Source organism: Nicotiana sylvestris, chromosome 10 (genome assembly GCF_000393655.2).
Source record: "Nicotiana sylvestris chromosome 10, ASM39365v2, whole genome shotgun sequence".
Taxonomy (NCBI): Eukaryota; Viridiplantae; Streptophyta; class Magnoliopsida; order Solanales; family Solanaceae; genus Nicotiana; species Nicotiana sylvestris.
In genome coordinates this window covers 161,884,500-161,897,421 of record NC_091066.1, presented here as the reverse complement: position 1 = coordinate 161,897,421, position 12,922 = coordinate 161,884,500, and the positions used below count along the sequence as shown (strand labels likewise).

Here is a 12,922-nt window from a genome sequence, read left to right as displayed (position 1 = left end):
AGATCAAATAAGAATTTGGCTGATCCACTTACGAAGCCATTAGGTAGAGATGTAGTACAACAAACTTGTGGAGAGATGGGGCTGAGACCCTTAAATTAAATACAAGAAATAGGAACCCCACTTTGAGTTAGTATACACTCTAACAATATAAGTTCAATGTGTAATAATAAGTTACTTGTATTGTTTAAGCACTGATCTCCTCTTTATGAGCCCTAATTCTATTGTACTACTTACTGTTATGTGAGGAGTTAAGGAGTTGTTAAATGCTTGTTATAACAGGGGCATAAAGACAAACTCCAAAGTGCATACTGTTAAATGAAGAGGTTGATTAATCATAATGGAATTATTAATGTCTGGAGTAACAGGGACATAGTAACTAATTCCACCTATATGAATATTGAAGTGGTGCCGCTTCTAGCAAGATTTAAATGGTTGATCTTGTAAATATTTATGAATTCAGGTGAGCACATGGCCGTAAACGTGCTAAAGTGAATACTGAATTTTCTAAGCTACTAGATAACACTGTGTGTGTGGTACTTTCGGTTTTGGCACAAGGAGTTGTGGTTCAAATCTTAAGATACCATTAACTTCGTCAAAACTTTAATATACTTACACTAAAGGAAAGTTCAAATCTGTAAAAGATACTTTCAATTATTCACAAGTGTTATGAAGCGAAATAACAAACTAGTGGGGATTGTAAGATAGTTTGTTATTGGCAAGTTGGAAGTGGGATTCTTCCCACATCGGAAGAAAGAAGTTCCGTGCCTGTTATGTGAAACACCTTCGAGACCGACCTTACTCGTACCGTGCCTGTTAGCCTCGGAACTGATCATTATGAAATAGCACTCAACAGGCACGAGATTGACTCAACAGACACGAGATCCTAAAGTTAATTATTTTTAACAGAAAAATCAAATTTATTTGAATTTTAAATTCAAAGTTCGAATAAATAGTCGTGTCTGTTTGTGAAACAAGACATCTTTTCTGAAAGGGTCTGTTGGTTGCCTATAAATACACAAGAATTCCAACGAAGTGAAAATAGAAAATCACAAGTGTTATTGCAGGCTTTGTTGTATCCTGAAGAGAATCGTTTTGTATTTTTCCTAAATTAGTATACATGCGATAACTCTTTAAGAACAGTCAATTTTTACGTCTCAAAGCCAATTTTGTTTATTATTTTCTAAAAGTTTTTTCCTATTTTGCCGCCCTATAATCATTGTTTATACTACCTACTAGTGCCTACTTTTGTCTTTTACATGAAAAGAAGTGCAAATTTGTGCAATTAAAAATGAACAAAAGACCATTATTAGAGGTAGTAGGATAATACTACTCAATTCATCAGTGTACCATTTAACCATTGTTTATTACTACATCACTTTATTATCTTTCACATTGAAAGGAATGCACTTAGAAACTAGGCAGAAGCCAAACAGATCAACTTTCTTTCTTCAAATTAACCAGTGGATGAGCTCTGCTAAGAGGTGAACTTTTTCTCTTTTTATTTTAGTTAATCTGTGAAAAATAGGAGGGGACACCAAAAAAACAAAGAAAGAAAACAGCAAATTGAAATAAATTATTTTTGCTTTTTAGTTGCAGGAAGTTAGCTGGTTTTTGTTTCTTGTACGTTTGAGTAATTCAATCACTTTACAAAAGGTGTTTTCTGTTGGGGTTTTGAAGTTAAATATCCACCAGTACGAAAGTAAGTTTTACTTACTGTCTTTCTTTAATTCTTTTGTTTACTATTTTTTTTTTTCATTTCTTTTTTTTGGTCCAAAGCTTGAAACTGAAATGGGTGTTTGAATCAACAGCTTGAGTAATGATAGAAGTCAATTGATCTTTCTTCTTTACTCTAAATCTTACTTTTAAATTATTTTCTGTTAGCTCGAGGAAAATCTCAGTGAGGTTGGTAGCTGATCAAACTAGTGAGTTACTGAGTTATTTTAAAAAGAAATTCATGTTATTAATCAGTTAGAACTATTTAACAAATACTATCAAACTAGTGAGTAGAAGTGCATTAATGAAGGACCAAAAGAGAAACACTAAGAGATGTGTTGAGACGGACGGATCCCTTAATCCTTAGCTAGATGTCATGGGTTCGAGTCTTCGAAATGGAAAATTCCTAATAGGGAGTAAGTGCTTCTTTATGTAATGAGCCTTACATGGCGAATCTGGATTAATCAGACAATTGGTACCGGATGCAATTTTTTTTTTTTTTTGGGTGAAAGATATGACGCACGTGCATGATTTTGAGTCCTGATACTGGAACTAAAAGGAGGGGTTTTAGAAGAAGAATAAAAGGTCAATCTAATGCACTAATCTTCTGCTATGCGGGATCCGAAAGAGTTGGACAATACTGGGCCTTATGTAGCAGCCTTAGAAGAATAAAAGTTAAAATATCACACACATAATTAAATATATGTATGTCTACATTAAGATCATTTGCCTTTGCATGCATTCTTCGGAGAGAGGAGGTTTTTGTTGGGGGTGGGGAGGGTCATTTTAATTAATATAAGTAAAGCCTAGTAATCATAAATCATGGACACTTTTTAATATGCATGAATATGTTTTCGTCAAGCTATCTGAAGATATTGATTTTATTACTTGGATTTTATCAGGAGTCAACAGTTAGAGAAAACTGAAAAGGTGGAAAATAGATGGCTGAGGAGTGTTTCTGTGTGCTAGTTGCCTTAGACCTTGTGAAGCACAAGCATTTAGATAGTTTGACGGATAATCAATTGAAAAATGTTGTTGATCAGCTAGTACATGTATTTCACTCTCTCGTAGCTGTGGAGATGGCTCACCCTGAAAATGGGATATCTGTACAACTTAGGGCCCTATTTATGGAGGCTCTTCATGAAATTGATACAATATGTTCTCGCATGAATGATCAAGCTGGCGAGACAAGTGACATCATTGGAATGATTTCAAAGTTGCTGAAGATGATTCAACTGGAGAATATTGCTGAACGAATTAAAGCTTCAAAGCCATCAAGATCATCTAGCCTAATCATGATCGAGATGGTGGGGTCTGTCGTAGCTTTGCTTGATTCTTTTAATATTATACTGTGCCTACTTTTAAGGGATCATAATGCTCCTTCCACATTTGTGTTTAAAATGAAGCTGAACTATCTAAAAGCTTTTGTCACGTTAACTGCAAAGCGGTGCATTGGGCATGAGAGGATGCAGGATCTCTTCACCCATGCTGAGGATGTAGCTTATAGTGCACTACACCTATGTTACTTTGTGGCAGCCTACAATATGGAGGAGGATGACGACCTGCAGGCACGTGTGTTAGATTGTGAGTTCTCTAAATTGCTGGAAAGGATAAGTCCTTTTAGGCCTGAACTGAGGCAGATTTATCTGAGCCTCTTGATAGGGTCAAAGTCATCACAATCCGAGACTACAATGAGTGTCAATTTTATATCTGATTTTGTTTATGGTCTCGAAGAGGATCTGGAAGAGCTGCTAAGCCGTGATGCCAGCTTAAAAGTTACCTTTGATGATCGAATTCCATGGCTCCAACAAGGACTTTCTTACCTTTATGGATTTCTCCGCGACATTGTATCAGAACGCATTCCACTCGAGGAATTCAATTCTCTTCAACCACATATCGAAGCTCTGGCCATTGAGGCAGCAATTGTGATCTACTCCTGCTATACTGAGGATATGGACCTGAAGACTACTGAAATAGACCATGTGCTTTTTCTTTTGCAACTGAAGTTTAACCATGTCACAGTAAATGTCCATCTGATTAAGCTATTAAACAGTGAAGCTGCCATAATATCTCCTCTGGGAAATTTGATTGACTATGTTCAAGAAGAGCTGGAGCTCTTGGGAACTTTTCTCATGGTTTTATTGGACCAGTGCAAAGACCAACCTGAGATAACTGATTTTTTGACCCTCATTCAGTCCGTGACTGACCGAGCATGGTCAGTCATTGATTCTCTTTCTCATTGCTCGGTGCAAGAAAACTTGGCCTGGGAAATTAATCGCCTGCATTTTGAATTGCTTCTTAAGTTCAAGTTTATTAGGGAAGCGAGTAGACAGATGTGTCCCAACATTTCTGCATCGTCGACACTGAACCATCCTACAATAAAGCTGCTGAAATTTCTTCCTCTTAACTTTAAGGTCATTGATACTTATTTCAGCATGCTAAAATCCTCAAAGGCACCATCCTCTCAGAGCCCCAAGATGGATGAGATTTTGATAGGGTTTCATGAATATATTCTTCATACTCTGCTGCTGAAGGATGAAACTTATTTGACATTTACTGTTGCCAATGAGATAAAAAAATATTACTATGGGTTGTTGCTCCTGGTAATGTATCTTGTTGACCCGCCAATTCAGAGCATTGGATGGATGAAGCAGAATGATTTCTTGACAGGATTTGGAACTATTGCAATTGACGCTGAATCTGCTATCTATTTAATTTATGAGGATGCTGTGGACAAAAACAAAAGTAGGAAGGTCAATCTTGTTCTTCAGTTTTTGACGCTAACTTTAAAGCTTATCAAGTTTGAGGAATGCTTGATGGATTTACTAAAGCACAAAGCCGCTTTGAAAGCTGAAATTCTTGATCTGATTGAAAGTGCTCATGAAGAGCTTATTTTCCTCAGAGCTTTTCTCATGGATGTTCTCGTGCAACACACAGAGCTTAATGAATTGCATGATCTCTTAATGCATGCTGAAGGGACCGCCGACAAGTTAGGACAAATCATTGGTTCTTGTTATGAAAGTTTCAAGGATGGGAGCAGCACTCAGAAAATGAGCTTTTCATTATCTGATTCGCTACAAGAGATTGAGTCTGTCAAGGTAGAATTCAGAAAAATATGCTTTCATCTTCTGGATACATCACCTTGCAACATGATAGATGGAGAAGGCCTTATTAATTTCTTATTAAATCACCAGGACATGTTTCTCAACTATGATGCTTGTTCAATCTCTTTTCTCAAGAACCAGATCCTAGTAGTCAAAGACAAATCAGAGTACTTGGGCTCTTTTCTTGCAGATATTGTACAGTCCCGCAATATGCATCAAGAACTCAAAAACCTCACGAAACGTGTTCAAGATATAAAGTATGTATGTCTTTTCCAAGTCAAGGGTTATAAACCCGCTTGGTATTACATGTTATATCTCTCTGATGTAAAGCAATTGCTCAAGTATATTGAGGCAGAGGTCAAAATGATTTGTCTAAGAGTTCCATATTTGTTAGGTTATAGCTTCCCAAAGACAAATGGGTTAGGATTTCTCAATTGTTTCGTGGGAAAATTGGAGGAGCTGCTACGTTCTAAGCTTCATTCAGTTATCGACTTAAAGCATCAGATTGAATCAGTCAAGGAGGGTTTATTGTGTCTAAGATCACTGACTGACAATCTTGTAGAAAGCTTAGATGAGCGTTATGAATTTTATGGTGTTATAACAAGTGTTACTGAAATGGTATACATGGCAGAGTATGTCATTGACTCGTGCTTGGCCGGTTCTTATCCACTCTGGTACAAAGTTCTTTGGATTTCTGAAGTTGCCAGGAATATTAAGCTTGAATATCAAGTTGTTAGTGAGACTTGTGGAAGAAAGAAGATAGATGTGACAATGCACAAAGTTGCAAAGAGCCCCATAAATCTTGCACCATCTTTATCGGCTAATACCCCAAGAACAAATGAAGAAATGGAAGGTTTTCAGGAGGCAATGGGCAAAATAAAGAAGCAGCTACTTGGAGGATCTTCTCAGCTAGATATTATCTCCATAGTTGGTATGGCTGGAATTGGGAAGACCACACTTGCCGAGAAGATTTACCATGATCTCATAGTTACCTCTCACTTTGATGTTCACGCTAAGTGTCGTGTGACTCAAGTATATTCATGGAAGGAATTGCTGCTTACCATCTTGAATGATGTTCTTCAGCCTGCTGATCGCACTGAAAAAGAAGACAGTGAATTAGCTAACGAGCTGCGTCAAGTTTTGTTAACCAAGAGATTCTTAATTCTCATTGACGATGTGTGGGATAAAACAGCTTGGGATGATTTATACATGTGCTTTAGAGATGCTCATAGTGGGAGTAGAATTATTCTAACGACCCGGCTGACTGACATTGCCATTTATGCTAAATGTCAAAGCAATCCCCATCATCTTCGTTTATTCAGAGATGATGAGAGTTGGACATTATTACAGGAAGAGGTGTTTCAAGGGGAGAGCTGTCCACCTGAACTTGTAGATGTGGGATCTCGAATAGCAAAATGTTGTGGAGGGTTGCCTCTCTTCATTGTGATAGTTGCTGGTGTTCTGAAAGATAAAGAGAACAAACAAGATTTGTGGAAAGAAGTAGAGGAAACTCTAGGTTCGCATGACAGCGGCAGCTCGGAAGAGAGCATGTCTTTAATTGGATTCAGTTATAAGAATTTACCACAACACCTAAAGCCCTGTTTTCTCTATTTTGGAGGATTTTTGAAGGGCAAGGATATTCATGTCTCCAAGTTGACTCGGCTGTGGCAAGCTGAAGGGTTTGTACAAGCAAACAAGGGAAAAAGAACAGAAGATGCCGCACAATATTTTTTTGAAGATCTACTTGGTAGAAATCTAGTAATTGCCATGGAGAAGAGACCCAATGACAAGGTGAAAAAGTGCCGCATTCATGATCTCTTGCACAATTTCTGCTTGGAAAAGGGCAAACAAGAAAATTTCCTCAACCAAATAAATAGGTACATAGAATTATACTGATTTCATCTTATTATGCTTATACCAACTCTCATTGACACGTGTTTTTTTGTTTTGTTCCTTTGTATCTGATTCAGACAGGAGGATATTCTTCCTGAAAAGCCTGAGGACTACAGGTTGTTCATTCATTCTTACCAGGATGAGATTGATTTATGGCGGCCATGTCGCTCGAACGTCCGCTCCTTACAGTTCAAAGTGACAGATCCAGATAACTTGTTATGGCCACGTGACATTTCCTTCATCTTTGAAAGCTTCAAGCTTGTTAAGGTATTGGATTTAGATTCCCTCAACATTGGTGGTACTTTTCCCAGTGAAGTACAGTTTCTAATTCATTTGAGGTACTTCGCTGTTCAAACTGATGCAAATTCAATTCCTTCATTTATTGCTAAGCTATGGAATCTTGAAACTTTTGTGGTAAGAGGATTGGGAGGAGAGGTGATATTACCTTATTCTCTTCTGAAGATGGTCAAATTGAAGCATATTCTTGTAAAACGTCGTGCTTCATTTAGTTTGCACGAGAACATGGGCGAATCACTTGCTAACTCTCAATTAAATGACCTGGAAACCTTTTCCACTCCACGTCTCTCTTATGGTGAAGAGGCAGAGATGATTTTGAAACAGATGCCAAATTTGAGAAAGTTAAGCTGTATATTTTCGGGGACATTTGGTTATTCAGATAAAGTGAAGGGAAGATGTGTTCTTTTCCCCAGATTAGAGTTTCTAAGTCATCTTGAATCCCTCAAGCTGGTTTCCAACAGCTATCCGGCTAAACTTCCGCATGAGTTTAGTTTCCCCTTAAAACTAAGGGAATTGACTTTGTCCAAGTTTCGTCTACCCTGGTCCGCAATTTCTACCATTGGAGAATTGCCTAACTTGGAGATTCTGAAGTTACTTTTCAGAGCTTTTGAAGGGAATCAATGGGAAGTGAAAGATTCAGAGTTCCCTAAACTCAAATACTTAAATTTGGACAATATCAACATTTCACAGTGGTCTGTCTACGATGATGCTTTTCCTATGATTGAACATTTAGTTTTAACCAAGTGTGAGCGGCTTGAGGAAATCCCTTCTCATTTTGGTGATGCTATATCTCTAAAGAGGATTGAGGTAAACAGGTGTTGCTGGTCTGTTGCCAATTCGGCCCTGGAAATTCAAACAACGCATCATGATATGATGGGAAATAACGCGTTGACAGTTACTATATAGCCTCCAGATTGGGCTACAAGATCATCTCCTTGACTCTTATCTGGTATTTTCTTGCCATGTTCATCTGAGTACATTTTCAATTATTCATTTTTCTTTCAACCTGAACATGTTGATTTGTTAGTATTATGGGTTTGATAAGAGAGTAATTAGCTATATTGTTGAATATTAGTGCTAAGATTTTGATTAATATTGGTTTTCCTTTGTTGATCATAATTTATGGAAGAGTACTCACTCAGTCTTTGTCACACCTCCTTTTTGCGTGCCCGCCCCGAAGGGTTAAACGCGCGAGGAAGTTTTTCCAATTTAAGTGACAATATTCGAAATGAGATTATTTATTTAATTCAGAGTCGCCACTTGGGAAAGGTTTGGCTTTTGGTGTCCCAAGTCACCGGTTTATCTTGAATCCCAAATCGAGGAAATTTTCGACTTTTCCAAATGAAGTCTGCGAACCAGAAATTCTAAGTAAGGAATTCTGTTGACCCGAGGGAAGGTGTTAGGCACCCTCGAATCCCGTGGTTCTAGCACGGTCGCTTAAATTGTTATAATGGCTAAATATCTGATTTAAATACATGTTGTGACTTATGTGCTTTTATTAAGTTTAAACCGCTTTTATTATTATCATTTATTTTTATAGAATTGCAACGTCGTGAAAATGCATCTCGAACCACGTCACAATCAATGCACCCGTGGTCGTCGACACATTTTGACTCCGTTGAGATTTGGATTTGGGTCACATCAATGTGCACCCGTGTTTAAGAAGGTTAAATTATTAAAGGTACGCCTAAAGCAACTAGCGTATTGTTATTTTAGGAAGAGGCCGTGAAGGTTCATTAAACGGCCAAATCCAAAGTCTAGTCAATGGTTATGTATTTTATTGAGGGCCCCGGCGGTTTGTGATTTATTTGGCGAGGCTCGTCTCATTTTTATTTTAAAGGATAAACCTATAGTGACTATATTTTCTATTAAGTTCGTCTCTAAAATAAAAGAAAATCTCTTAATTATTTACATGCTGAAAACGTAACTTATTAGTTATTAGTTTACGGCTAATGCGATTGGAAAATTGCGATCGAGTTTGTACAAAGAAAAACTGCTTTCATTTTTATATTCTATTATTTACTAATGCTGGAACATGAGAGGGATACACAATAATATCAAAGCCGATTAACTATTCTTCAAGTAATTTAAACTAGCATTATTAGATGAAGAAATCATACATATGCAGCCTCATTACTCATTAATTAATCGACTACATTTTTATACAAAGAGAGGAAAATTAATATTCAAACACAGATCCAAACAAAAGAATTCAACAGGAACATGAGCCTGATTAATATTTCATTTTTTCGCTTCAAGCCAAGAGTGTACAAATGTGTACCTGGAAACAGCAGTACAAGAACAAAGAAGTAGGAGTCAGCGACAGTAATAACGCGGCAACAGCAGGTTCAGCAACACCGCAAAACCAGTAAAAACCAGTAGAATAACCCAGTAACAGATTGAAAACTCAGCAGTGCAAAAGTACAATCGCAGTCAAAGCAGAAGAGAGAAAAGATACGAGATGCAGTAGTTTCTGACTTTTGAATAACACTCGAAGAAAAGCAAACAGAATTGTTCGAGTGAAAGTTCAAATTGTCTTTCTCTTTTACTATCACAAACTCTCTCAAGTATAAAAGTATGTCAACTCTCAAGTGTAAAAGAATCTGTCAACTCTCTCTAAAAATCCTCTCAATAATATTCAACTCTTTTTCTCTCCCCCAAAAATCCTTCTTAAAACTCTCTAGTCTTCTCCTCAATGTCAAGAAATGACTCTATATTTACAACCTCAAATTATTCCCTCAATAGCATGCTTTATCCCACTATCAAATGTCTTCTTTATTTTACAACTTTGTCCCCCATGCCTACATTAAACAAATGTCACATTACCAACCCATTACAATATGTCCCCCATGCCTACATTAAACAAGTACAAGATTCCTCCCCATTATGTTTTGTCTTATCCCCCATTATATTAAACAAGTACATCAAAAATCCCACCCCATTATATTTGTCCCCCATGCTTAACATAAAGAATCAAAATAATGTTCAATTACCAAACTACCCCTCCGACCTTATTGCAATTACAAATCTACCCCTGAATGCAATGCAATTTACCAAATTACCCCCATCAGCTCTAAACACTCAATTAATCATAACTTGACCAAAATATAGTCAAGATGACCAATTTCTCAACAATCTTCAACAACAATTATATGAACACGATGAACAACAACAACTCAAAATCAATGGAATGAATTAACCATATCGGGAACCAATCCTGGTTAATTTAGACCATGAATGTATGAGCAAGAACACAACAATACAAACAACAATATGCATGATTCAAATTAAATCAACAAATCACAAAACAAACATAAACTCACATTAAATCACTGGATTTAAACATGAACTTCAAACAAGGATGAACATGAATTAAATCTGTTTTTAAGCAACAAACATGACGGATTCTAACGACTCAAACAACATTAATATTTTCTGGAAAATACATAACACATGAAACAAATCGAAGAAATAATTAATTAAATTTCAATTTGAATCTAACAAACATTAAACTAACAAATATTCACTTAAACAACAATACAAACATGAAATAAACATGAAAAATAACTTATTAATCTTTCATTTGAAATCTGAAAAATTAATCTAACAAACAACACACGAACATGAACTAAAAAATTAATTCAAACGATAAACAAAACAAATATTTGCCGATTTTAGATTCGAAAATATCAAAACAAAATACGGACAAAATAAAACTCGAAAATCTACTAACCGGATCGAAACGACGAACAAACGACTAAACCAACAACGAACTTGACTACGCAGGGGCTGTTTTGACGACCGTCACCCAAAGCTCGAACAAACGACGACGAACACATCGATGACGCAGTAGCAAACTGGACGATAAAGTGGAAGGCAGAAGCAGTTGGGGGGTGTGTGTTTGGTGCTTGCGTGTACGAAGAAGATGAAGGTAGCAACAGCATCGGCGAGGCAGACGACGCAACACCGGAGGTTCGTTTGGACGACGAAGCTGAAAGCAGAAGAAGCAGCTACAAACATCAGCAGCGACGCATCCATGGACGACGAGCTGGAACAGATGCGGCTCGGCCATGGATTCAACAGCGACGAGCTGCTGTTTGGGTTTGTTTGGAGGTGGACGGTGGCGGACAGCAGTAGTCCATGGCGGAACTGGAGAAGATGAATCAACAGCTGGTTGACGAGGAGGAGGAAGGTGGTCGACGCAACAAGCAGAAAACTCGAGCTTGAAGCAGCGTCAATGGCGGGAAGGCAGCTCGGGTGGTGGTGTTTGGACGTGAGGGAGTCCGGACTGCGACTATGGTGGTGGTGTTCGCGGTGGGAAGGTGATGGGTGGTGGACGCAGAAGAAGGGAGCTGGTTTGGGCAGCCATGGATGGGGTGTTTTTGGAGTTTGGAGAAGATGAAAGTAAGGAAGGGGGCGGACCATTTTTTAGGGTTTTTTGTCTTGTTTTTCTTTTGTTTTGTTTTTTGAATGAAGAGGGGTATTGGGTTAATGGGTTAATGGGGCGGACCGGGTCGACCCGGTCTAAAGTGGACTGGGTCATGGAGAAGGTTGGACAAATGTTTGGGCCTGGGGTTGAATTTTGAAGAAGTGGCCCAATCCGATTTTTCTTTGTATTTTTGTTCTCTTTTCTTCTTTTATTTTCTAAAACTAAATTATAAAAATACTTAAATTATTATTAAGAACTAAATTAAGTTATAAAAGCGCAAATTAACTCCCAATAACAATTAACGCACAATTAAGTAATAATTAAGCATAAAATTGTTCATTTGGACATTAAATGCTAAAAATGCAAAAGATGCCTATTTTTGTAATTTTTTAATTTTTGTAAAACTAATTTAATTACTAACAATTGTAGAATGAAATCCTACATGCAAAACGCGTTATATTTTTTATTAATTTAACAAATAAGCAAACACAGACAAATACAAATAATTATCCAAAAATATCACAAAAATACTCAAAATTGCACACCAAGGAAAATTATTTTATTTTGCATTTTTTGGGAGTATTTCTCATATAGGGCAAAAATCACGTGCTTACAGCTGCCCCTCTTTCCCCGAAGACACGAAGGGTTTTCGCGCAAAGATAAAGTGAGCGATTTTTGGCTATCCGAGTACTCCGTGTGAAGCATTTTTTTTGAAAAAGATTTAACCGAACCTCTGCTTCAAAGGTTTCCTACATATCCCTGGCAAAAGGGGAATCAAGTTAATATAGTTCGGGAAACTTTGGGTAGCTGGGACTACCATGGGATTGCAATGCTTGTTGTTATTGCTGTTGCTGTTGTCACCGCTGCTTTACTGACCGCCTTATTACAACCAAAGAAAAATTGAAACTGAACTAAACACTTATATGCATGTCAACTGCTAGTTACAAGATTCCTATCTATGATTCTTTTGCGACTTGATCTTGGGTCTTAGCTGATTCTGCTTGTAGACTCCGATCTGAATCTTGATGCTTGCAAGTTGTAGGCGCCTATTTATTTCTGCGATACTGAATAGGACGGGGTTGGTAGAACTCGGGACCTTGATCAAACCTTTGAACAATCAACCTCTCGCCTTTCCGAATATCTCAGCACATCCTCTTTTGTCTTTTCTCCTTTTATTCCGAGTTGAGACTTAACTCGCGGGTCGCTTCGATCTGTGTGGCTCGAGGTTAGACCTGCAGGGAAAAACAAACGAACGAAATTTTCTGCCCCAGTTTCACTAGGAAAATTTCGTGAATTATTTGCCAGGAAGCTCATAAAATTGATGAAAGAAGATATGAATGCTCAGTTCAAGGTTGGAGCCCTAAGGCTGGCGGGATAGAAATAGTTCAGTTCGGGGTTGGAACTCTAATACCGACTAGCTGGGGAGAAGTTCAGTTTAGAGTTGAAACTCTAATGCTGATCAACTGGGGGAAAGTTCAGTTTAGAG

The 12,922-nt window shown here is 37.6% G+C and overlaps 1 protein-coding gene across 3 annotated transcripts; it reads left to right on the top strand.

The window, feature by feature from the left end:
- The first annotated feature begins 1,355 nt into the window (after positions 1–1,355).
- On the top strand, positions 1,356–8,275 carry LOC104236372 (putative late blight resistance protein homolog R1B-23). 3 transcript variants are annotated; one of them, XM_009790286.2, is made up of 4 exons: positions 1,356–1,481; positions 1,597–1,699; positions 2,616–6,694; positions 6,788–8,275. In XM_009790286.2, the coding sequence occupies exons 3-4, from the start codon at positions 2,655–2,657 to the stop codon at positions 7,911–7,913; spliced, it is 5,166 nt and encodes a 1,721-aa protein (XP_009788588.1). In that variant the 5' UTR covers positions 1,356–1,481; positions 1,597–1,699; positions 2,616–2,654; the 3' UTR covers positions 7,914–8,275. The 3 variants fall into 3 exon arrangements, with proteins under 3 accessions (XP_009788588.1, XP_009788587.1, XP_009788589.1); XM_009790285.2 differs by having other exon boundaries at positions 1,591–1,699; XM_009790287.2 differs by lacking the exon at positions 1,597–1,699.
- Positions 8,276–12,922: the final 4,647 nt, after the last annotated feature.

Coding starts and splice junctions, on each gene's coding strand:
- LOC104236372 (XM_009790287.2), top strand. CDS start 2,655: ATGGCTGAGGAGTGTTTCTGTGTGCTAGTTGCCTTAGACCTTGTGAAG. Junction 6,695..6,787: donor TTCCTCAACCAAATAAATAG/GTACATAGAATT, acceptor TATCTGATTCAG/ACAGGAGGATATTCTTCCTG.